The following is a 27,688-nucleotide window of genomic DNA, read 5'->3' as shown; positions in this document are numbered from 1 at the left end:
CTGTCAGATGTAATATCCAGCTTTTGGCCTTTGTGCCTGTCTACATAAAACATTGTAACTACATACATTTCTTGCATCTATGTATAGGGATTTTAATTGCCTGATTAGATATTTAGCAATGCTTTCATAGGAAAGAGGCTGTACTTTCAATTGTGTTGTGCTGGGATACAGTTAGTGCTGACATATTTTTGTACTTGAAATCATTGTCTATATCGTAATGGTGACTCTAAGGGCCATACTCTGCTCTTGATCCACATGTGCAACTTCCTTTGAGAACTGCTGTGGCTCAGAGGTGGTATCCCTGTATTGTTTTGGTATTTTAAAGGGCCCAGTCCTGCTTTCTTTTCATATATAATGCTCCCAGTTTTGTGTGTGAAGAGACAGCAGGATTATGTCTTTTTAAAGTGTTTTCTGAAAGTCAACATCATTGCAATACTAGGTTTATGATTCTACCAGTGGGTGTTTTTTGGACCTTCATGGGTTATTGCTCTCACTTTCAGACGTAATCTGAATTCCTCTGAGTATCGTTTAGATGGACTACAACAAGTCTTGTGACATGATAATACAGTGTTTTACAATGGCATTATAGTTTCTGTTGCCTAAGCACACTCCTGTTGTTGTCAGGGTTCCTTTTTGTGATTTGTAATTATGTGCTGAAAATATACTAAGCTGGTATTTTACTTCCTGTTATACATTTGAATTGTATGTTAAAGTAACCTTTGAAAAAAACACCCATGACATTTGCAGTACAACTGATACATAGCATAGTGTAGCATAAAGGCACAAGAAGAAATGGGAAACATTGCTGCCTTTAACTGCAAGAATTTTTTGATAGACTGGGAGTCAGTTGGCAAGAGTAGGAAATGAAAGATTAAAATTTTAAAGTTTCAGCCAGCACAGTAAAGAGCAATATGTTTGTTTTTTGTTGTATAAAGACCTCTGAGAATGTTAATGTAGCACCATGAAATTAATGTTACTGACATTGCTTTGTTGTTGCTGCTTTTTGTTGTTCTTTAGCAATACAAGAGATTCCCTTCCCCAGGGCTGAGGATGCTGCCCTCACAGCACTTCCAGATCAGGAAGCCAAAGACAGGACCTGTTGTTTTAATAGATTTATTAATACAATTGCATGAAAAGTAATAACCTTTAAATTACTTCTGTCACTTAAAAACCCTGCACAGCACTTCTAAATTTAAAACCTCCCAAAACCTGGCAGACAAATACTTTGGCTGAAGGCAAATTAATTAAAGCCATTCAATGAAAAAATACTGTTCTCACCTGCAGCCCTATTCTAACTTCCTCTGAGTATAGTGTAGATGAATCCAGCACATCTTGTGGCATTGTAATACCATGTTTTTATGCTGGCATTTAGAGCTGTGCTGCATTCAAAACCTTTGTCTAAAACATGTTGTCACTTTTATTCTGTTCCAGTTTGACATTTAATTTGCATCAGAAAAGCATACAAATAGGTTTATTTATACCCTTTCTAACTGATTCTTTAACATCTTTTTTTAGGTCAACAAAACATATCAGAGACTGAATCTGTAGTGCTGGACATTCCTATGGAAAGCGGGTCAGCCAATCTGTTACCAGAACTAAAAATAACGCCTGGCAAAGCTACTCTTAAACCCGATATCTCTGATAGTTCAATCACTGAATCTTTTGTCACCAAAACAAAGATCACTGATTTGGATAAAGTAACACTGGAAAGGAAAAAGGAAGATACAATACTACTTACCAGAGCGTTTGAGAAAAAACAGGAAGAGAAGATGCCTAAGAAGATCATTAAGTTAACCACTATTCTACCTCAGACTGTCACAGATGGCACAGTAGATACTTCTGATTCCTTGGAAATGACTAAATCTGATGATACACCTAGGCTAGCAGTGACTACACCTGTACAAGACGAGTTGGAGAACATTTATTCTGCAGCAGAATTATCTAAGAAACCAAATACATCTAAAATCAGTGAGGAACTTTATTTGTCCTCAATAATTTCAGGGCATAAAGCAGCAATAAGCGTGATTCCCACATCACTTCCAATCACAGATTCATGGGAAGGTGTCGAAACTGAAGATACGCAAACACAAACTGTTGAAAGTCAGACTGAACAAATAGAGGTGGGCCCAATGAGAAGATCTGCAAATGCCTCAGTGCAAATCCCTGTGAGGGAATTTACTGAAACAGAGACTTCAGTTACATTAACAAAAGAAGAAATATATCTTAGTTTTCATCCCACAAAAGAATCAATGGAAGCCAAAACTGATAAGAAACTTACAACTATTGTAATTCCCAAAGATCTGCACACTGATCATCATGAACCTACCACAGAGGAAAAGGATGGCAAACCAAGCACATACACTGTTATGCCTGATCACAGAACTTTGGCTTCTAGCAGAATTCCAGAATTAGAAGCAATTGCTGTATCAAAGACATTCTTAGATGAGCATACTGTAACTGCTCGGGCATTTTCTACAGCAGGTGAGTCAACTCCAGCAGTTAGAATAAGTTCCTCTGTAACTCTATTTGATGATGATGGGGCATCACTTGAAGGAAGCAGAGAGGATTTTAAAGATGTGCAGCCCACTGATGCATTTGAAGTGTTCGTTGGACTACCTATGTCCACATCTGTACCAGCAATTAATCAGACAGAAGCTGAGGCCATCACTATCTCACAAGGTACCACCTTATCACAAGGGGTAGTAAAGGGAATGCAGACTGTCATCTACCCATTTCAACAAACAGAAAAGTCAACCATTTTAGAAGAACAAGAAAAAACTAGAGAGCCAAAATTGAGAACAATTGATGTTACAGCCCCCTATAGCACAAAGGTAATTCTTGGCTTTGATAAGGACAAAACAGAACCTAAGGGACACATTGCAAGTGAGAAATTCACACTTGTGCCTCAAGTTTCAAGCACTCCGCTACCTACTGATAAAGATCAGGAAAATGTGACAGAAGATTTGCTTCATTATGTGAAAACACATGGAGCTTTAAGAACAGAAGATGGTATCTCTGGAATGGAGTTTTCTACAGCTTCTCCAGGGCAAATGTATAATGTAGAACATATAAAGCACCTTGAAGCACCAATTTCAACAGCAACAGATAAAACTAAGATAAGTATTGAGCCAACAGAAACAAAAACTGATGAAGAATTTACAGCTATATCAGCTGATTTAGATGAAAGTAAAGATATTACAAGTGTCTATCCCACTCGCAGAGCTATAGAACTGGAAGTGATCACCGTATCAAAAATATCACTGGATGAAAGCAATGCAACAATAAAGCCATTTATGCCATCAGTGCCAGCATCAAGAGTTACAAAATTATCAACTGCCAGGTCCCCAGTCATGGAAGTGAGTGACAAAGTACTACGAACAGAAGGTTTTACAGAACATGAAGGAGATGTTGTTTCAAGGTATTATGATACTATGAGAACATTTTCTCCTGCACCAGAAATGAAACCAGAAGACGCCACTGAAAAACTAAGAGAACCATCTACTGAAGACCTTACATTTACGGATAAAGAGGTCTCAAAATATGCAGTCACAGAGGGTGGCCAGATAAGTACTGGAACAATCATTAAAGAAGAATCATCTGTTATGACATCCACTATTGTAACAGCCTATGAAGAAAAGGTTGTACCTAGTGCAGGAGATCAACATGTTGATTGGCTTGAGGAAGGAAGTACTATTGAGCAGAGCCAAGACCTAGGAATCTCCAGAATGATAACTACTATTCATCCACAGGTGGAAATTCAAGACACAGAAAGAACAGCATCAGTGGAGTATATGGCGACAAAAGAGCCTGTTATACTTACAGATGTAACAAAGATGGCTATTAGTACTACAATTTCACAGAAAGAACTTGATGTTTACCCAGTTTCTGTTGCTTCAGATGGTGAAATCACAAGAGATATTCAGGTTACTGATCAGCCCCCTTTTAATGTCACTATTCACACAGAAGCAACAGAAACAAGCACAAACAACAGAACAGTATTTCAAGAGGAACACTCTAGCAAAGACAAAACTATGGTACAAATGGTTAGTGCCACAGAGTCTACAGGATTCATTTCTAAAGTGGATGTGACGTCTGCTCAAATACATATGAAAACTGTTGATCAGGAGGTTGTATCCAAATCTGAATCTTCTCAGACAACTATTACTGAAAGACAAGATGTGCTCCAAATTACTGAAGAAATAGTGAAAGGAAAACCTTATGGAATAACTATAGAGCAACTGGTTACTGCCACAGATTCTACTGCAACTATTTCACTGCCTGTGAAATTTGTTCAAATAGATGAACAAAAGACAAATTCGGAACATGAAATGGCTCACACAGCTATTGCCGAAAGGCAGGATGTGGACATAATTACTGAAGAATCAGCATATGATGAAAAACGTACAACTACAGAAGCTTTTGTGCCTGATATAAAGATAACTGATTATGAAAAAGTTCTAGCATCTGCTGAAACAACAACTGGGACCATACAGCTTGCACTGTCTTCCAAAGTTGATGCTGTTACTGAAGACAAAGTAAAGACCACTGAAGTTATGCCAGTATCACCAACCACTGAAATTGAAGTAGATGAAGGTGGAGTACCCCGCATCAAACAGAAAAATGAAATAGAAGACAGCAGTGTGGTGAGTTGGAAATCTGTGTTACCTTCACATACAGTGCCTACAGGTCCTTCTGCCCCAGAAGGTATTACTCATCTGATTGAGAAATCTGCTTCTGTGGAAAAAGTGGAAACTTTTACAACCCATAGTCTGGAAGGTTCCGGAATATTGGAAGAACCTAAAGGAACAGAACCAATTATATTTTCAGCTATTGCAACAGATAAAACAACAGTTCTAAGTGCAGTAGACAAAATCCAACCAACTTCAACTACCAAACCCTTTGTTACTAAAAAGCCACCAAGTATAATGGACAGGGAAGATGAGGAGGAAACAAGCATAGACATGGTAATAATTGATGAATCTATTTCTCCCAGTAAGCCCACTACTGATGATGATCTGACAGGCAAGACAGTGGAACCAGAAATTGATAAAGAATATTTCACGTCATCCAGTGCCACTGCAGTTGCACGACCTACCAGAACACCCAAAGTTGAGGCAGCCACAGAGGCTTTAGAACCTCAGGAAGTGTCTCCCTCTATTTCAGATCTGGAAACAGACTTGGAAAATAAACCTGATATAAGATTGTTTGTTATTGCCATTACAGGCAATGATACAGGTAAGACTTTGCCCTTTAGACTTACAATCCATGCCATACAGTTTTCCCTAACAATAATGTTTCAAAATATACCAGAACTTATTCTTTGATTACAGAAGTATAGGAAGTATCATGCTTTATCTAAACAGGAAATTTTGATGTTTTTCTGTGTTTTATCTTTGAGTCAAATTCGCTATTGAGAAGGTATAACTTTGTTGTACTTATTATTGGGACTCCTAAGAATGGTGATATCCTGGTTTGTCATATGATGTAATCAAATCACTGATTGGACTTTGCTTATCTCTGAAAAAAAGCATTTTAATTTCACAGCTTCCATGCTATGCATTACTACTCTTAAGTGTAGCATTAGACGGTGTTAACATTCCATTAGTCTGTGGTTATTAACAATGCCATCTACAGTGTGGTCAGCTAAAAAAGGTGGGGGCATTCTGTTACATCCACAGATGGATGTTGTGGGATTTGGGGGCAGGATATTTAGCATGCTTGCCATGGTGTATCATCATCATTTTCCTGATGGCTTTGCAGAGTCTATGATGCAAATTTGCACAAGTTCATTAATTTTTTTTAGCTGAAGGCACTGTATCTGCATATGCAGCTTTAAATCCATGGGTTTCCAGAACAGAAACTGTAAAAGTACATTGACCTAAACTAGCATTGAACTAGACTACCAATTCCTGAATTAAAATGTTGTATTAGACAGCTGGCCATTACTTTAGATCTCTTATATAGTATTAAGTTTCAAAAAGACATATGAAAGTGCTGAGAAAACAGAGATTAATGGAGATATATTGTAGTTTGTTGAATTTAATACTATGTTTAATTCATGTATAATGATTTTTTCTACAAAAATATACATTTTATGTGTCTTTTACCTAGCTGAGTATGATGCTTCTGTAGAGGACTCGTTTCCCACTTATTCATGATCATACCTACCATTAGTGTTAAGAACCTGATCCAATTCTCATTATAATTAATGTGAGTCATTTTATTGATTTCAGTGGGAGTTGGTTTGGGCCTTTACAGAGTTGTGTGCACCAGTCAAAAGGCAAAAATAGATCCCTTAATGCTTACAATATAGGTAGCAGATTTTGTACAATTACTTACGTTTGCTTATTTTATACTATATATCTACAATATTTAAACTGCACAGTCTTGACAAATACATTTTAATCAATTGGGGCTTAACATCAGAACTAGATCAGAAAGGATTACATTTTTTTAAATTGAGGTGTATTTTTGTTTCTGGACTATGTGACACATTAGCATATTGTTCGTTAAAGTTCTGACTCATGTCTGTATTAGGAAGTCACAATTAGATGAGACACTCTGATGAGCCATATCAAATGATTGAGATACGTGGATTGGATTTAAGTCAGGTACAAAATACTTTTCAATCCATGAAAATTCATTTAAACCAACTCAATATCTAAAGACCAGGTTGTGGAGTAGAAGAGCCAATTTACTCCCATGCACTAGCATGACAATACCATAGCTTACTGTGCATGGGCGGAAGCAATCTTCACAGAGCTGTTATATCCCTCCTTCATGCATGGGGGAAGGAAGGGTGGGAGAGTTTGGAGTGTCCTTGGAGCCTTGACTCGTCTCTCCCCATCCACCCCAAGAGGTGTCTAAAGTTATATCAGATCATCAGGGACTTTATGCGGGGACAGGTCTTGGTTCACTCTTTCTGTGGAGCAGTGGTGGTCGTGGGGGAGGTGGGATGTGTGTGAGGGAGGGGAGCTGTGATTCCCTGAGTCACAATTTCCTTCTGAGATGCTGCAGGAGGCAACACAAGAATGTGCAATCATTTTCTGTGGGCTAGGTCTCACACTAATGACCTAGCCCTTAGAATAGAATTTCTTCAAACTTTACCTTCTGTTAGTGTCTTCATAAACATTTTAAACCTGTGTGTGTGTGTATGTTTGTGGGCGTATGTGTCAGTGGTTAAAGCCATTGAGTTTTAAAATTGTGTCACTATGGATGGTTTATTCTACCATGTATTAATCACAGTAACTCTTTATGTAAAATAAGATGACATTACCCAAATGGCAATTTCTTTATTGTGTTCAAATAGAAGGGATTTACCATCTTTTTAGTGCAGGATTAGAGTGGCAGTTTGTTTTTCCCCGTCCCCCACTAGTTTTCAAATCTGACAACCACTGTATGTGAATTTCCCAGGACCTCAGTCATCTAATCAGATAACTGCCTCCAAAGGTGCTTTTCTTTTGAGGATTCAGACAATCTTTTAAAAAAAATTTCGTTCTACACAAGTACAGGAAAACATTTGCAGGATCTTATCAAGCATATTTTCAATTCACTGCTTCTTAATACAGGAACTTTATTTTGTGTTGAATGAAATACATAAAATAGGTGCTAAGGAAGAGTCAATTTGACAGAGATTGCTAACACATGCACCTCACTAGAAGTTTGTTACAGAACATGATACAATCTATTTGTTCTGATATGCTTTGCAATGGAAGTGGATTTATAGTCATCAGAGAACTATATAAAACAGTGTGTCGGTTCTCAGCTAAGGGACCACAGGAAACAGTATTCAGAATTACAATTTTCTTTGGAAAACAATGTTTTTCCTTATTTGTATTAGCACATTTTCAGTGACAGATATTTTAACACTCTTAAATACAACAATAAACTAGAGATGGAACAAATGCCTCCATGATTTTGAAGCACAAAAAGTGTAAATATCTCCTTGCAAATAGTGAATTGCTTATCAAGTCCTGAAAATAATAGCTCTTGTATTAAATAGCAAAAAAATTACAAGGTGAGCTGAAGTACATCTAGTGCAAGCTATTATATACACATGTCTCCTCAGTAGTGTTGGTATGCTTGTGTAAGACAATCCTCTACCTTCCTTCACCTGCTTTTCTTCAGTATATGTTTGTGCTGGGAACAATAGTTCACTTCAATAGCAGAGGAGGTTTCCATGGAAGTTTAGTTATATGTTTTGCTTCATATCACTGATGTGACTTGTCCATTACAGTGGAGGCTTGTTATTATGTTAACATGATGAAATGTCATATTGTGCAACTCAGTTTCACTATCTGTAAAGTGGGCATGATAACAGTTAAGTTCCTCATATAGGTGTTGTTAGTCTTAATTAGTTGTGGGCTCCATTCTGCCTTTGCTGCTCTGTAGGGGAGTAATTTAGGGCTACTCCACCCAACTAATGGAACTGAGTGGAATTATGTCTTGTCAGCAAAATTTCATAAGAATATAAGAATGGCCACACTGGGTCAGACCAATGGTCCATCTAGCCCAGTATCCTGTCTTCTGACAGTGACCAATGCCAAGTGTTTCAGAGGGAAGGAACAGAACAGGCAATCATCAAGTAATCTACCCCCTGTTAGCCACTCCCTCCTTCTGGTAATCAGAGACTTAGGGACACTCAGAGCATGGGGTTGCATACATGACCATCTTGGCTAACAGCCATTAATGACCTGTCCTCCATGAACTTCTCTAATTCTTTTTAGAACTGCTTGATAGTTTGGGCCTTCACAACATCCCCTGACAATGAGTTCCACAGGCTGACTGTGTGTTGTGTGAAGAAGTATTTATTTTTGTTTGTTTTAAACCTGCTGCCCATTAATTTCACTGGGTGTGAACTAGTTCTTGTATATGTGAAAGAGGAAATAATACTTTCTTGTTCACTTTCTCCATACCATTCACCACTTTATAAACTTCTATCATATTCCTTCTGTCATGGCTTCATGGGGTGACCTCTCGAGGGACCTCAGCTTCACCTGACTGGCCCCCCCTTAGTTTGCTCTTGGAGAAGTCAGTGTTTGGACTCTCATCTTCCTTTAAACCTGTCAGCCCTTCACTTCCTAGGCTCAGTGTCTCTTCTAGTCTCCTGGGTGTTTTCTAGGAGGCAGGCGTTATCACCACCTTGCTACCTCAGACCTTTCTGTCTCCTCTTCCTTCCCTGCCCTCTTTCCTTTATAGCAGGCTCTATTTCCTTTACTGGTTGCAGCTGTGCGTGCCTGCCTCCATGATTGGCAGCTCTGGCTGTGGTTGTGATCAAGCTGCTTGCTTGTTAACAGGAGAAACTCTCTTCCCCCTTCTGTTTATGTTCAGCTTGGGGTTTGTAGACCCCTTTACACATACACCCTCCCTTGGTCGTCTCTTTTCCAAACTGAAAAGTCCTAGTCTTTTAAATCTCGCCTCATATGGAAACTGCTCTATAACCTTAGTCATTTTTGTTGACCTTCTCTGTACCTTTTCCTATTCTAATCTTTTTTGAGATGGGGTGACCAGAGCTGCATGCAGTATTAAAGTTTTGGGTGTACCATGGATTTATATCGTGGCATTATGATATTTTCTATCTTATTATCTAGCCCTTTTTTAATGGTTCCTAACATTCTCGCAGCTTTTTTGACTGCCACTGCACATTGAGTCGATGTTTTCAGAGAACTATCCACTGTGACTCCAAGATCTCTCTCTTGAGTGGAAACAGCTAATTTAGACCCCATCATTTTGTGTGTATAGCTGGGGTTATGTTTACAAATGTGCATTACTTTGCATTTATCAACATTGAATTTCATCTGCCATTTTGTTGTCTAGTCACCCAGTTTTGTGAGATCCCTTTGTAACTCTTTGCAGTCTGCTTTGGACTTAACTCCTCCAAGAGCTCTGAGGCAAACAGGGTGATCCTGCCCACTGGTACACTTTTTGAGGGGAGTGCAGCATCATAATAATTATTAATGAGTGTAGTGCCTAAGGGCCGATCAAGAAGGTAGCCCCATTGTGCTAGGCACTGTGCAAAAATAGTGTATGTCTACTTTACATGCTTTTTTCAGCAGAATTTAGTGTACATACACTTATAGGCCTCCCAGCAGATGTATAAATAGCAGTGTAGACTGTGAGGCACAGATTAGATGAGTAAAGATACACCTGAAGAGTGTGGTTATGTACCTGAATATATACCCTATGTGGCTCTCTACTTGTGCCTTCCTGACTACATTGCTATTTTAAAAATGGCAGTATAGTTTCCCACTGCTGGAGCCTTTCCTCACTGCAGGAAAAGACTCCGGCACTGGACAAGGCTCTGGTGCTGGGGAGGCAGTAGGGAGATGTTCTACCATATCCCCGCTGCTGGAGCCCTTTCAGGGAAAGAATACTGCAGGGAAAGACTCTGGCAGTGGGGAAAGGCTCTGGTAAGGGGAAAGCAGCAGAGAAAGGCTCAGATTTTCCCCACTGCCTCCCCCCTGCCAAAGCCTTTTATTGCCACAATGGAAGGCTCTGGTAGCAGGGAGATGCTGAAGCCTTTTCACCACTGCCTCCCCTCTGCCAGAGCCTTTCACTGACACATTTAGGTACACAGTGCAGTGTGGACACAGCCTGCTTTTCAATGTGATGTGTAGCTACATGTACACTACACCATCAATCGTGTGTAGTATAGGCAAATCCACAGAGTAGCAGACAGTCTAAAAAGACCGGGAGAGATAGCGTGAACCAGGTGATGGCAGCAAATATGTTAGTTTCATGGTTTGTTTTGTTTATTTTGGTTTTTTGTGCATTTACTTAGGACTGGATCAACTAAATGTCAAGAAAAAGGAAGTGGGGTGAGAGGGACAGGGAAGGGGACCAGTGGATAAGAGGGGAGGTGTGGACTCTAGAGCTGAATTAATCACCAAAGGGCAAAGAAAGTACAATCAAAACTGTAGAAAGTTCTCTAAATGTCCCTGCTTTAGCTGCTCCTGTTTTTCCTGACTAGAGTCTTTGACTGTCTGCTCTCTGCAGTACTACCTGAGAGAGGAGGGAAAGGAAGGCACCACCTGTATTCTAGTGCCCTCAGTGTGGGTGTGAGAGGGGTCTTAGGAATGGTTTTTTGGGCCCAGGAAGGCTGTTGAGACCATACCCAAGACTCCTCCAGGGTGGCTATGAATTGTATGTAGCAGAAGGCATTCCCTTGCTCTCTTGAGCTAGTGACTGTGCCTATGATCAGCCTAGGTGGAATGGGGAAAGGTTTCTTGCACCCTTCCCCTCAGGTTCAAAACTGCACATGGGCCAGCCATAAGCTAGTGCCCCATATAATACAGTATATGTCCCAATTTTGATTTTAAATACATCTGTGAAGAATACATGCTTGTATCATTAAAATATTGGACTAATTGTCCAGAGATATCGTCTCCACAATGACTTCTCTTCTTGTGCTGTCCACAGATTAAGTAGACATCTAACTGCTAGTATTTTTGCCTGAAATTAATTGTGGGTGAATAAATGAAGTTTCAAGTACATGTAGGTGTACAATTGCACCCATGGCAACAGAAGCTAGTTGTGGCCTGGCTAAAAATCAAGCCCATTATGTTATATTTTGGCAATTACGCTGAAATGCTGATGAGAGAGAATATAGCTGAATGGATTAAGCTGCTTATTTGTATAAGAATACAACAGTTTTCCATGACAGAATTTATTGGAAAACAGCCCATGCACTGACATCGAACAACTCTGAGGCAGGTGCACAAATTAATGAGGAATATAAAGCATGACATTTCTGACAGTCTGTGGCACATGAGCAGGTTTAGGACAGGTGTGCAAATTAATGAGGAAAAATGTATTTGTTCATGGGGAAAGATCTCCTTTATTGTCATAAAAATGCTTGTGTGCAAATTCCATAATGGAATGTGCTTGAGATTTTATTTACTTGTATAGGACCGCATGCCATTCCCTTTCGCTTACGATCAGTGTTGAATGGGATTCAACACAGGCAAAAAAAACCATCCTTGCACTGCATTATGTTATCATATTAGTAATTTTCCACCATATTGAGCAAGTCATCTGAGGCTTGTCTTTCACGGTGGAAAACCAAAACATGCCACTCATGATCCTTGTATGTTGAATTGGCTCCAATGGATTGTAATGGTGAGTTATGATGCTGTAGCTGGAAGGGTCTGAGTTAGCAGCTGAAAAAAAACCTGAAGGAACTTTTCTGTTCAAAGCTTTTATGAGCTGAAAAATGCTAGTGGGGGTCCACTGGCGGGTGGTTTCACAGTGGTTGAGGGGATACTGAAAACACAATTCCTGTCTGTATCAGGAGTAATTTGTATTACTGAATTTTTGGAGACATTTAAAAGTGTTTATGTAGTGAATATGTTGGAAGGTGCTTATTAGATCCAGGGTTTCACACCAGCTTTATCTGGTTTCTTGTCCTCTCCAGCCTTGAACAGAATGAAAGTAAAGTAACCTGTGTTCTGTGGGTATGGAGTATCATGAAAGGAAATTGCGAACGTTGTGTGTTTTTCACGTGATTTCTGTTCAATGTGTGTTTCCTGCCTTCAAATGTAATAGGAGTGTGAAATTTGAATGAAAATAACTACCTTAAAACACAGCATGTGGATTAATCTCAGCCATCAACCCCAAAACTGGCAGAGTACAGTCTTCGTTAGGTCTGTTCCTTGGACATTCAGAGTGCCCATTATGGGCCAGACTGCACATATAATATAGTCATTTACAATGATTCAGTGGGACTATTCGTGTGAGTTATAGTACACCAATGGAAGTAAGGGTCTCACAATTTGACCTCAACTAGTACCATTAGCTATAATGGGACTATTTATGGAGTTACCCTTATGCTGAGGAGTACCTGTCATAATCTGACCCCGTGTGCTCTGTTCTCAGTGAAAGGGCATGGATTTGATAGGGTAGCACAGGGTAATGCTAGATGTCTTGCTATATATACATGCACAAATTAGATAGTCACGTTTCACACAAGGAGGATGGTATAGGATTAGCCTGCATCTAAGTATTGTCAGATGCACTTTACTTTTCATCTGAAAAGGAGCAGTTCTCATTCCTGGCTGGCTCAGGTCATTGACTCCTGCAATTGCAGTAGCTGGTGGCCACATCTCCAACGAGGCTGACCCTACTTCCTTGGGGCATGGTGTGCTGGCAAGCATGGTAGCCAAGACCCCCAAACCCCACTGGCTCTCTCTAGTCTTAAGTAGGAATCCTACTGTATTGCTGTATGTGTGTATTGGGTGGTAAAAGTCTCCCTACCCTCTACACACCTGTGCAATACAGGGCAGGGTTTTTCCCCTTAAATCTTATATTGCACAGAAAATATAACAATCAGTCTAATAGTTTTTTAAAACTAAGATTATTTATGCACAATGGCATATATCAATCAGGACACTACTCTGTGCGACATACGCACCTACTTGCTATTTTTAACAAGTTTATTTTAATTATATGTGTTGATTGTTGAGTTAGATAGATATCTGTCCTGAGGGTGAGGAAGCAACTATGGTAATATTTCATGTACTGAATAAATATTAGATATCTTTCCTCACTGAGCGGATAAATGTATGTTACTCAAACCTATTATTTATTCTTAGGAGCTATTCCAAGTTTATCTTTGTGTTTTATAAAGAAAGTTTTACATTCTTTGTTATGTAGATCCGTCATTATCTCTGGTGGTTATGCAATGATTTATTGGTAAAAAAGGCAGATGTATAGAGCTGGCTGGAGAATCTTTGACTAAACTGTATTCTGTCAGAACATGCAATTGTGTTGAAATCGAAATGCTTCACAAAATCAGATCAACTTAGCTGGAATTTTGTTTTTAAAAAAAGAAAAAAGAAGTTCTAACAATGTTGAAACATACCAGTTTGATAATTTCAGAACAAATGTTTCAGTTTTTCATTTTGAAGCAACTGTCCATTTTGAATGTTTATGTTGTATTGTATTCTATAAATATATTATAGTTATCTGATAATATAATACAAACATTAAAAAATGTAAGTTGAAATATTGTAATTTTGTTGAAACAACACATTTAGAATGACTCAAAACTACTTTTTTTTGAGAATTTTCCTTCACAGAGAATTTCAAAATTTGGGAGTTTTGCTCGGATTTGGAATGAATCCAAATTTCAAAATCCTCTGTGAAATGGAACGTCTGGCCCCTGCACAGCTCTGCTGATATAGGTGAACTGGATTGTTTTGTTTCTGAGCAACAAGTTTAGCTTAACCAGCAAATGCTTAACTCTTGGGAAAGCTGTCATGTACTTAAAAGTTAATATCATTGAACAAGAATGGTTCTACAGGCAAATGGTCTCATATGGGTAGGTAAATGCCAGTGCAGAGAGGTGACATCTGTGTTCTCCTGCCATAACTTCCTGTGTATTATGCCACAGGACTTACCCAAATACATTTTTCTGTGTGGGCTTATTGGTGCAGTGGTGTGTAAGTGGCTCACTGTTGGCTTGATTAAGGTCCTGTCTAAGTTGATGCAAAGACTCCCATTTATTTCACTGGGAATTGGACCTGGCACTGTGTCGTTATTAACCTGTAGCATTCAGGCTGCCCTTGAGGATGGATCAGTTGCGTGCTTTTGCCAGTCAGAGAGATAGGGTCAAATTAATCACTGCTGCAAACAACAAATGCTGCAACAAATGGATGCTGCCTTACGTTAGTAGTGAATTGGTCAGACATCCAGCATTCTGACTGGTTGTCAAAAATGCCACTTGATTTGGTAATTTATTTGTCAAGGGTACACTCACACCTTCTTGTTTCTGTGTAGTAATGTTTCAGTGAACAGAGTTTGTCTGTTCAACTAAGACAGAAAATCAATTGACTCTTTTGAGATACATTTCATTATGAAACATGGCTGTTACTTGGTTGGTTTGTAAGGTAATTAATCTATCTGAAAACTATAGGAATAATTTTCATATCCTGAATGACCTAATCCTTTATATATCTATTCCTAAAAACTGGAAAATATAGACAGAGAGCTAGATTCTCATCTCAGTTGCTTTAGAATAAATCCAGAGTATCTCCACTGTGGTACTTGAGATCAGAAATTTGCCATTGTATTTGGCATCACAATCTGGCTCAATGACTTCCACAAATTCTGTCTAGAAAGTACAGTTTTTTAAAAATACATTTAAGGTCATTTGCGCAACAGAAACTTAAATCAACATATTTAAGCCTGTTTGAAAGATCTATTGCTTAATCAAGTCTGCTAGAATTTCATCACATTACCATACTCCTGTTTAGCCAGTGTTATGAAGGGTTTTTATAAAGAAATGAAGCACAGATACAGTATAAATTCTATTTGAAATGCAAATGCAGGAGTGACTTGGTATGACCAAAAACCAACCAAACCAAACAAAATCAAAAACCAGAGTAAATTTGCGTTTTTGTGCATTATGCCTCCTTCCCCTTCAAAAAACAAATACAGCTTTGAAATCTCACACTTCTTAACCTCCATATGGAAGCAAAACCAAGATTTTGAATTAAAAAAACTACTAAATAGTGTGCTGGCCTTGATTGTTGGTTCTTTCTGAGGAGCATATTATAGAATGATGAATATTTTTTCACATTCCTTTACAGACAGCCATAGAGACCAGAAAACAGTACCCTCATGTTACATACTGTTCAGAGGATGCATACACATTCCCTGCTGTTTGTGCATTGTTGCCAAGGAAACCACACAGATCTAGACACAAGGATTACACACTTCAAGCTTCCTTATAGCTCTTTGTTTATTCATGAGACAAATGAATGATCATCTTATTCATAGGTACAATGTAGTTTTTAGTATTTCTGTTGTGAAGGGAGAAGGAATCCTTTTTTAGAAGTTTCAGTCACACATTTAGATAGTCTTGTGGAATTTTAATGTGTATATGATGCCTGTTGTCTCTTATGTGGAGGCTACTTGCAGAATGTGTTTTCTATTTGGGAAATAACAGTATTTTTTAATTAGGTGGGTGTCTGTATCCAAGATATACTGTACTTTTCTCTTTTGAGTGAGTGAAAGTTCCTTGCTATTCAAGCTTTTTGCCATCTTCAGAAAATATTTACTTTACCAAAAAATAGTAAAGATTTACTTTACATGAAGTGACTCAGCTGATGAAGCCAAATTAAGGATGAATAGGTGATTTGATGTCAGGAATGGAAATTAACTTCACTTTAAAAGTAGTTTGAAGGTTAAAATGATTCACAAAAGTAGTGGCATTGAGAAGAAGCAGGTAATAAGTACTCTCATGATGATGCTTTTCAAATATGTCAGCTATTCATGCTTTTTGAGTGTGTAAGTTCCAGTGTATCTTTGTCTCTAGCAGTTATTTATTTATGTATTTACTTATTAAATCTCAGGTCTCTGTACTTTGAAACAGTTGAAGTTTTTCCTGCTAGCACAGTAAAGATTGTTAGCTTCTTTTCCACATCCGTCTCCCTCCTTTTGGCAGTGTGGAGTTGGTGGCTCTGATGGATAGTACACCTGATACATGTTGGTGCATTTCCTGAGTTTTGTGAATTATTTACAAGGCATGTGTCAGTCTGTGTTCAAAGTGCTGGCTATGTGTTTCCTGAAACCTTTGGGAGCATGGAGTTGAGATTGTCCTGGTCTCCTGAATAATTCATAAGAAAAATGTTGACTGCAGTGTGTTACAATTTAACTGGCTGACCACTCAGTGCATTATTACTCTTGTTACCATCCAGAAAACTCAGTTCCTGTCATCAGACAGAAATAGAAATTTTCTCTTCACCAAGAGCTATAAATATAACCCCTAAAAAGGACCAAAGCAGTCTTTCCTTTACATAAAATTTGTTCTTGATCAGCAGCCATTTGATCTTCTGAACCAGCCATGCCTATTTTTAGACTGCCTCTGCTGCTCTTAATTAATGACTCTCATTTTTTTCCATCATTAGGCTACAGAATAAACTAAGACATCTGGTGATATATTTTTTATCTATCTGCTATTGTTTCATATTTTAAATTGTTGGGGAGCTCCCAAGTGCCTTGACCAGAGTGTGGGAAATGCTTCGGCGACATTAATTATTATTGTTAGTAAGAATAGTATGACAAATCCTAAATTCCTCGTGCAATCTTCTTATTCAGGCAAGAGCCCCAATGATTCTGTGGCAGTTTTGCCTGAGTAACAAAAAGAAGATTTGGCCCAGCATTATAGTTTTATATGTCAAAAACAGATCTGTATCTGTAAGACACACACACACACAGTAATGTCATTCTGAGTAGATATCTAAACTAGTTTTTCTCCTCTCAGGCAACCTGTAACCTGCACTAACTACCTTAAAATGTGAAAATATTGTGATTCTGTTTTAGCTTGTCCTTTGCCACTCCTCTTGTAATGAGATTGTCAGGGATCCAAACATCTTTTACATGACTATTAAATCTTTCTGAATATAAACCTCTCTGTAACTGTTATATATGCTTGGTTCACAGCACATATAGGCTGGCAGGGTGAGATAAAGACCACAAGAACTATCCTCTGGCGAAGCAAAACTAATAGTGATAATGGAGCTCAAAGGGTCAGTGAGTCAGTCTTCAAACCCTTAGTCTGATTTGTAGGTATTGTAGGTATTCCTCTAGATGCTTGAAGGAACTGAAGATACTGTAAATTCCCACATGATTTCTTTAATCACCTGAAAAGCAATGGACATTAGTTAATTTCATGACTTGAGTCAGAAGGATAATAATTACACATTCAGAAATAGCAGCGGTTTTGCACTTTGAAATGATTTAGCTGCAAGCGGCCAAATGGAATTGATGTTTTGCACTGGTACTGATAGGTAGCAGTTCAGCACTCCCGGCTCTGAAAAATGCTGAGCTTTGCTGTACCGATAGTTAATAAAAGGTTAACATAAAGTCCTGAGCAACAGGTTACCAGATGACCTCAGATAAGGCAGTGATGTTTCCCTCCTTCAAGGAATACATGTTAATTTATCAGGTGAAGTAAGAACATTGTGAAGGTTAAGGAAACCGAAATATTTCTACATCTTCACACATCACGCAGGCGTTCGTTCATTCTTGCTTTAATTGGATTGTTACTTGGTTTAATAGTTTTAAGTGGCGCTGGTAGACATTTTTGTTCTACACTTTGTTTCAGCGAAAAAGATGTTTGTTTTTAGAAAAAACATTCTTTTGTAGAAAATATTTTTGTTTAAACAATGTAATATTTTTAAGTAGAAAGGCTGAAAACAGAAAAAAAATTGAAATCAAAAGAAAACATTCTTTTCAAGTTTTTATTTTTCGTTTTTTCTTTTTTTTTCTTCCTTCTTTCTTTCTTCCCCTCCCCTTTTCAGTGGCAAAATAAAAGAAAAATAGAAAGAAAGAGGGGAGGGAGAGAGAAAGTAAAAGAAAAACAAACATTGAAAAACAAATTAAAAAGTCATTCCTGGTTTTGGAAATCAAGAAATGTTTAGTTTTTTTCCTTTAAAAAAATCTGAAAAACCTAGAAATTTACATGGAAAATTGATTTTTGCCAACATTTTTCTTGAAACATACTTAATATTTTTCAGCCAGCTCTGGTTTTAAAGTTATCAAACCCAACCACATTTCTTACAATGAAATACTCTGCTGTTTCAGTGCTTGTTTAAGGTTTGTTTGCACCTAGCTGTTGAGATTTTTCCTATAGGTAATTGGAGTGGCTACTTTGCTCAATAATCTTAAGACTGTAAAATCTCCATTTTACTGAAGAAATGGTTACATCTTCACTAGAAAAGATAATGGGGTTGATTTTGAAAGGCAGTTAGGGCCCAGATCCTCAAAGATATTTAGGCACCTAACTCCCATTAACTTTCAATGGGAGTTAAACAAAGTGTGCCTTTGTACATCTCCCTCAATAAGTTATAACTATGGACAGGGTCCCTGTGAGAGTTTCTTTCTCTTGGTCTCTCCCTCTATATCTTCTTGTTTTTCACTCTAGTTCACAAAACTTTTTTTGTCCAACACCCTAATGATACGTTAAAATCTGTAAAAGTAGTTATTGTATTGTAGTTAGTTCTCACATAGGCCTCCTCCCATAACTATACTATTATGGGTACGTTTACAGTGAAATTTGACACTCGTGGCTGGCCCATGCCTGCTGATGGGCTTATGGGCTCAGGCTAAGGGGCTGTTTAATTGCAGAGTAGACACTGGGACTTGGGCTGCAGCCTGAGCTCTGGGATCCTCCCACTTCGCACTTCCTCGGTATTGGTGAGGCCTGCTTTTGTTCAGTGCTCTTCTTGCTATTTCATCTGCTGTGCACATGTCACTGTGCAGAGTGGAGAAAAGAGTAAGGATCAAAGGCAGCTCAAAAGATAGGCCCAGCAGCAGCAGAAGAGCATTATTTATCAACTGATTATTATTATATAATGTATTGAATACCATCAGTGTGCATGGCTCTGTACTCCTTTCTTACAGAATTTACAGTGTAGGGAGCAGAATAACACTGCTGTAATTCTATCAGCTCAAGTGGAGTTTCTGCACATTTATGCTTCTGCACATTTACCCTTAGATTAGTCTCGACACTTCATTCAACAGATAACTTGAGGTTACATTTCAAATGGGTGTACACATTTTCAGCAACTTTTCTCCATTTTCACATGTTATAAGGTGAGGAATGTTCCATGAAAATGCAGTTATAGAGTCCTCCCTGAGTCTTCCAAGTGAAATTTTCAAAGGAGGCAACCCCAAATGATACATGCACATTTTTAAAAGCCTAATCCCCATTTGGATTTGCAGAAAATATATGTATAACTGAAGTAAATAAACATATAAATGTAGATGCACAAATATGCCCACATTTTTGGTTTACACAGGTAGGTCTGTACCTACTGAAAATGTGTCCCTTTGTGACAGGGCAACATTTATGCAATGGTTAGCTCATATTTTAATGAAGAAAATTGGATCCTAAAAATAGCCTTGCTTTGACTGAATATGTATACATTCCCTGATGATTAATAGCAGCAACCATCTTAACCTGGTAAATTCCACAAAGGGAACAGGGACTGCTGCCAAACAGTTCATCTGATCAACTGTGATTTTGACTGTTGGCTGTATGACTGGTGGACTTGTCTAGAAGTTAAATTAAAAGTGTGCTATGAAGTACTTAAAAGGTACTTGGAAAATTACAGGGGATAAAATCTCAGTAAAGCTTCACATTAAGTGACACTAAGTACACATTAACCACTCTACGAATCAGTAAAAAGAGTATTGTGGACCAGATTTTCAGCTGCTATAAATCAGCATAGCTCCAGTGCTTTTAATGGAGCTGTGCCAATTTGGACCACTGAAGATCCAGCCCACATCCATATGATTCTAGTATAGACATAAAATTATGACATTGTAGTAATATTACAATGTAACTACTTAAATATCTATTAGATTTCTTAGAGCTTGGATTTTACAGGGTTTTTTATTTTTAATCCAAACAATTTTCCCCCCTGAAACCACTGACATAGTGTAAAAATACAAATCTTGGATAGCTGAAATAAAACAGTGGGAGTACATGCCATTGTCAATATTCTGCAAATGGGTTTTCTCAGAACTGCTGCAATATCATTACTGAATCTACAGCAAGTGTTCTACTAAACTCAAACTACATTAATCATTTTGTTGAACAGTCACAGCCAAGAGGTGAAAAAACCCCAAATCTACATTGAGTTGTGAGTTAAATATTAGGAAAGTGGCAGCCCTTTGGGGTTAATTTTCCCTGTTTTCATATTCAGACAGTCCTCCCTTGATGGAGTTGGTGTGCATGAACAGGACCACAGGAATAGTCTAACTCTAGACCAACTCTTCTTTGTTTCCCTTTAGTTTTTGGGATTATACATCCTCTCTCTTAATCCCACCCTTCTTGCAAAGGGGCGCTGCACCCGTTCTGTTGCCAAGGGCTCGCTGATCCTAAGGTAATAAGGACAGAGCTTGCACCTACTTGGGGTAGTTCCAACTGTGTGTAACAGCAGATGCATTTGGGTGCTACCCTCTTGGGTAGCATGGAGTTTTGTTCAATGTAAGCATGGGGTGAAAGAGAGAGAGATGTGTGAGCAGGGAGGGAGCAGGGTAGATGTGTTCCCTAACCCACTATGAAGGGCCACATGAAGGCTTGCAGAAGCTACTACAACTCAGACAGGAGTAGGTTCTGTGTAGGGTGACCTGATGTCCTGATTTTATAGGGACAGTCCTGATAGTCAGGGCTTTTTCTTATATAGGTGCCTATTGCCCCTTATCCCCGTCACGATTTTTTACATTTGCTATCTGGTCACCCTAGTTTTGTGACCAACTCTGCAGTTGCTCCACAACCTTGAGAGCAGGATTCTTCCACTCCCCACCAGCACATCTGCGTATCACCTGGCCTAGGTACTCGGCCTAAGAACTGGTCTGTGTATTTGGCCTTATATACATATCTCCAGACAAACTATCAAATATTAGATGATTGCACAACTCTCTGACATTTTCTATTGTTTTATGTAAAATTTTGGCTGGAGATAATGGCTTAGTATTTGCCAATTGTTTGTTTTGGGGTTATTTAACTCTATAGTGTGTTGGAATCATGTTCTTTTTAGGCAATAGGCAATGAGCTGTCATTAGAAAACTGTTCACATAGGGACAATTGTGTTAGCAGAAGATTCCTTTTAACATGAGGCACCCACTGTTGATGGAATTTTGGTAATGAGATCTTAAACTATAAAGGAAATGGGAAGAAAATAGTTGACTTTAGAGTAGCATGTGACAAGAATTCATCCACTATCAAGGGACCTGACCTAAGAGGACTTTGCCCTCTTTAACAGTTATGACCTTAACATTCTTTCAGTTAAATTGTAGCCTTTAACATATTACTCAATCTGTTTTTCATAATAATTTTATCACCGAGGGGGGAAAAAATGCGGGAAGCAATAAGGGCAAAGGAAAACTAAGAGGTCAGCGGAAGGTTTCATGATGGCTTCTTTTAAAATCAAAGTTTTGCTTTATTTCTGACATGGTTTTTGCATCATCACTTTTACATCGAAATTTGGCAGAGGCATGTGAGCAATAGGACATGGGCCAGAGTCCTGTGGGAAACAGATATCTGCATTGGTGATACCCACTTTATACAGGAGTTTCTGGTCATAGCCAACAATTTTGTCAGTTTAGCACTTATGGGAATGGTGCAGTTGTAAAATGATTTGGAATTTAAGAACATTCCAAGAACTGAAACCCAGGTTTTCAACAGTGCTATATCTTGCATGGAAACACAGACACACAAATATTGTAAATCAGGCTGCATAGCTGAATTTGAATAGTCAGGACTGACCACCCAGCTTGTATGGCTTTCAACTTCTTTCCAGCCAGCTGTATAAAAGTTGTGCTTTTCAGATGTTGCCTTCCAGAAACTGAGTTGAGCAGTTTAAAGTTTTATGCGAGGTCAATTTACATTTAAATAATTTTAGTTTACTGCTGAAGGGGAAAAAAGGGAAACATCTCCTTCAACTGTCAGAGGGGGAATAAAACATACATTTTGATTAAATTTAGAAAGTAAAACAATAAACGTATTGAAACATGAACTATATCCTTTCAATGATTCAGAAGTTACCTTTGGCTTGCAAAACTGTTAAAAATGTTCCCCAGCTGGAGATATTTTTCTAAATGAACTAAATAAAATCTTGATTTAGACTGAATAATAATCAAGAAATGAGTTTTACTAGGCCTCTTCCTACTTACTAAACAATTTAATGTGAGGAGGAAAGATTAAAATAATTAAAAATTTGATTTTTTGGGAACTTTGTTTTGTTTAACTTAGGTGTGTATAGTAGTAGCCAAGTTTCTTTAACACCTAAGGCCAGATTCTTGGCCCCATTCACCCATCTTCATAACCAAAAGGGAGGAGGCATGGCTGGAGCACTATTGCACGCTCACCAAGCTTGGGTGGCATAATGGATGTTACAAGATGATACAAGTTAGAGCAGTCATAGGTAGAGCTGGTCAAAACATGGAATTTCAGTTCTGTGGGAAATTCAGACGTTTCAAAATGATTATTATTTCTTATCTGTCTTATCATTCCGCCTAGGAGCCCCAGTTATGGACCAGGACCCCATTGTGCTAGATGATGTACAAACACAGAATCAAAAGACAGTTCCTGCCCCACAGAGCTACAATTTAAGTGTAAGACAAGAGACAACAGCTGGATATAGACTGATGGGGGAAGTACAAGGAAAAAATGAGACAGTATTGTTTAGCTTTGATAGGCAGTGGTCTCAATACGCCAGCAGTCTAAAGATTTTGTTCCATATCTGAAGGAAAATAAATTTCAAAATGTCCTGCAAAAAATTGTTTAAAAATTTAATTTAGGGTCAGTCGAAACATTTTATTTCCTTCTGTTCTGATTTCAATTTTAAATAAATACATTTGAAATAAAAACTCATTTGGAAACAAAAAACCAAAATATTTTGTTCTGATAAGGTTTATTTTATTGAAATACTCCTCCCCCCCCCCTCCCAATTTTTTCCAACATGAAATTTCTTCTAAATCAACATGTTCCCATGGAAAGTTTTGATTTTGACAAAAAAGGCATTTTGCAATGGAAAAATATTCTGTTGGACATTTTTCAACCAGATCTAATTATAAAGCTACTCTAACTGGCACAAGTTGCCGAAGTAGGCCCTGGCAGACCTGAAGCTCAGAGGAACACAAAGATGATGTAAAGCCACTTTTACCTTGCACAGGCCCTATGCCAGGCACAGTTCATCTAGACCTGAGGACCAGGGCTTGCATCAAGTATTTGGTAACCAGAAACTTCACTTTTGTGCTGTACATTTGTAAGTTTTCACATAGTGTAGATTGTAAGAAAGTGCCTGATAGTCATCAGTGCGTGATATAACATGTATGCATGCAAAATATGCTATGGACGTTCTTTCAGGATCAAATTTTAAAAGTCCATATCTCAATGCAGGAGTAACTGGGTGAAATTCTGTGGCCTGTTTTATATGAGAGGTCAGACTAGATGATCTAATGGTCTGTTCTGGACTCAGAACTGAAGGATCTATGAAGATCTAGCATATATCTCATGGAACTGCTTTCAGTGTTAATTTGCTAGTGAGCCAGTCTCTATTTTCCAGCATCTTTCATGTTCAAAATCTTGGTCCTGGATCCTCATTCTCAGAATCAGTGTCTAGAATATATTCTGGAGATTCAAGACCAGAGATTCGTTTGGCTGGTATAGAATATAGCAGCACTGACTACAACTGAGCTATGACCATTTACAAAAGATGAGGATCTGGATCTTCATGTCTATACAGAGAACTGAACTGCCATGCCAACCACTAGTCATGGAAATGCTGCCAATTCTTTAGTGCTCTCCCTAAGAGATCTAATCTTGGTCTCAGAGCAGTTGATCAGTAGAGCAAAAACATGTTGTTGGTGAACATGACCCACTGGACTTTTATTCAGCAAATGAATTGGAAACTACCTAACACTGCCATAACAGCAGAAGTGGTAGCATGAACCAAAAGAAACTTCAGAGGTAGTAGATATGCTAAATGTTACTGCCGAGTTAATATTAGCATAACTATCAAGACAAATAAGACAGGTTGTTGAGTTTTATCGAATTCAGTCAGTATAGCGTGCCAGATTCAGAGCTAGTGCATGCTCCTGTGAAAGTCTTTAGGTCAAATTAATCAGTGACATAAACAGTGAGTGAAAAAGATATGTGTTAAAGAAGTGCAACCTGCATTGGTTTGGTATTTGATGAATGTGCAAATGGGTGCAATATACATGTCAAAGGGAAGGATTTGGTTAATGTAGCATGTAAAGTGATTTAACAAAGTGTTTGTAAGAAAAACTAGGTCCCCTCCAATTTTATTTTACATTATCCAGTTGGTTGCTTTTCCTGCTACATCACAGCCTTTCACCTTCCAGTGTGTAAAGGACACTGCTGTCATTTTGCACAAACACTGAATACCAAAATGGGGTAATTTACAATAATTTAATGCTTACACACGTAATTTACACCACTGTTTAAGACAACAATTTGACCTACTGAGCCAAATTCATCCCTACTGTAACTCCACTGAAACCCTAAGGACCAGTTTTTCAGGCTAATGTTCATAAGGAGCCATTTGAACAAAATCAAAGAAGACATTTCTTCTTTTCATATTGTCTCCTATGGTTAGGGGAGCTTGCTACCAAGAAAGCTTGTGACACTGTAACACTATGAAATGAAATCCATGACCAATTTATCTCAGTTTCACAACACCAACAGCACAAAAATGCTTTTTTCATCTTTATTTCTATGTGTCTATTATATTCAGTATTTAGGGCCTGATTCAGAGCCCACTGAAGTCCATTAGAGTCTTTCAATTTACTTCATTGGCCTTGGACTAGGCATTTTGTAACAAGTGAAAGTCCTCCCAAAAAAACTCTTCTAGTCCATTTACACAAGACTGAGCTCCACCATCAACCACAGGTTAGTGGGCCTGTCACAGGAATCACTGCGTGGAATTCTATTGTCTGTTATACAGGGTGTCGGCATGGATGATCAAAATGGTCACTTCTGGTTGTTTTTTACTTACTTTTTCCAGGAATCATATTACCAAAGCCTTTCTCTGAACAGATGCCCACTTTGGCTGCCTTTTTCCATTATAATATGTGAACCTATGATAATATTCAATAGCCATGTCCCTTGCCCTTGGAATCCTCTCTTTGTCTCTTATTAATAGGTCAGAATCTATGTCTTTGGTTATACATGGGCAGTTTAAATGAATGTGAACATAAAAATTGGCAACACATGTCAGATTTAACTAGTCTATTTAAAACACTATTTAAACGTGTTGTTGAGAGTCTGGCCATAGGGGACAAGAATTCAGTTTAATAGATAGTACTTTTTCTTTTTTCTTTTTATATTTTATGGTAGATTTCAGGCTTCCAGCCCAATGTCTTATTTATAAAGAACACGAGTATATATTACATGCCGATAACTTTTCAACAGCATTATTATATAGCTCATTGGCCATCTGTAGGTGTTAGAGAATTTATCATCACTTAATAAGGCTGAGGACTGACAATGTGATAAATACTGACATTGAATCACTGCTATGCTAGAGTGAAAAAGGATATTTTAATGAAGGACAATTGAGCTGCATCCTTTATGATGCTGTTTTCTTATAGGCCAGTTATTCTGCCATGGATCACTAATTAATGTTTCAGAAGGAAGTCAACCTGAAAGTTTATCTGAGCCATATTGGAGTATTATACATAGTAGAGTTGCTTTTATGCAGGATCATCATGGCATATTAAATCTTGAAAAAGCTAACGAATTATACAGTAGTCTGATAGAGATCTTTGTTTAACTCGGTACTGTATGCATTTGTACATGTCATCTAGGTGAGTTTGGAACAGATGTTGTTCATTTAAATTCATTAATCTACCATAAATCTACCATAAACGATTTAGACTGAGCTAGTAATCTGAGTGGTTCCCAGGTGTGCGTTGTTACAATAATAATATACTGTTCAGAACTTGTTAGACATATTACCCTCCCTCAAATTATGGCCTATACAGTTTAGTCCAGATTTTCAGAATTCAGAGTGTGCACTTATATGCAAAACCGTGTGCATATTCTCATACCTAACTAGTGCAACTAATTCCTGTGACAGTGGGTGAAATCATAGTAATTTCTTGAGCTCTGTTTGGTCAGTTTGACTGGGCATTTGCTCTCACAACTACTTCAGTTGGTCTTACAGTCATAGTAGCAGTTTCTTCAAATTAGTCATGCATATGCACATTTGCATGTGTAGTGTATTTAAAGTGTAGTGCTTTTGTTTATTGTGATATATTTTGTTTTCAATTATACTAAATTCTCTACAAGCCAAATAGTGAAGATCTTCTTTAGTCAAAACTCCCATGGTAGGTCTAATATGCCATTTGCACTTGCATATACCCTGTTTCCGTGCATGGTGGCATTAATAGTGCTATAAAGAAGATGTGCAATTGCTCATGGCTTAGGGCTTCTGTTATTTTGAAAATCAAGCCCTTAATACATTGCCCAGAAGTACTGCCTTCCAGAAGTGGGTCTTCCAGAAATGGCTTTACTGCTGAGTAGTAGAAACATCTGTCAATCTTTAGTTGATATGTGGGTAGCATTATAGTCACTCATCCTGCAGATTGGCAAGCATTTCACTCCTTTTTTCTTCTATATTTGCTAGTAGCCAGATTTCACAAGAAAATCCTCAGTATCTATAATTCTTTGCCTTTATTTGGCAAGCAGAACTGTACGGTACTTTCACATCATCATACTTATACCATGAGGTCTGCCACTGAGAGCTAAAATATAGCACTCTATTAAGTGGAAAAAAAATATGAATGTAGTCACTTGAGGTAAATGATTTACAACAATTGGTTAAAATCAGTAAGCTTGTGGGAATGGCAACAGCTCTTTGGCTATACATGCTAGAGTCCTGGTTAATCTCAAAATAATTCTCTTTTTCCCGAATTGAGACAGATTTAAATTATTCCCGGGTTCTGAATATGTGTATTTGTATAAGAGATTGAGAGGACAGAAACACGTATGTCACTGTTCACATAGGTACATAATAAAGTAGGTCCAAAATCAAATCAAAAACCATTGTGTCAGGAATATTTTCATGGCAACTCTTACATCTCCACTCCATATATTTTTAAAATTTCTAAGGTACAGAAGTATGCAAAACCCTCATTTGTGACTAAAGTTAGA

The 27,688-nt window shown here is 38.1% G+C and overlaps 1 protein-coding gene across 1 annotated transcript in view; it reads left to right on the top strand.

Annotated features, from left to right (window-relative positions):
- LOC137166692 (versican core protein-like) overlaps positions 1-27,688 on the top strand; it is a 129,450-nt gene that overhangs the window by 58,200 nt on the left and 43,562 nt on the right. The window contains exon 7 of the mRNA XM_067568539.1: positions 1,516-5,235. Coding sequence (XP_067424640.1) covers positions 1,516-5,235 — 3,720 coding nt within the window. The remainder of the gene's footprint in view (positions 1-1,515; positions 5,236-27,688) is intronic.

Source organism: Emydura macquarii, unplaced genomic scaffold (assembly GCF_026122565.2).
Source record: "Emydura macquarii macquarii isolate MOO-44397 ecotype Brisbane River unplaced genomic scaffold, CSIRO-AGI_Emac_v2 contig_2897, whole genome shotgun sequence".
NCBI classification, from domain to species: Eukaryota; Metazoa; Chordata; order Testudines; family Chelidae; genus Emydura; species Emydura macquarii.
Note: the sequence above shows the minus strand (reverse complement) of the source record. Positions and strands in the feature narration are given on the sequence as shown.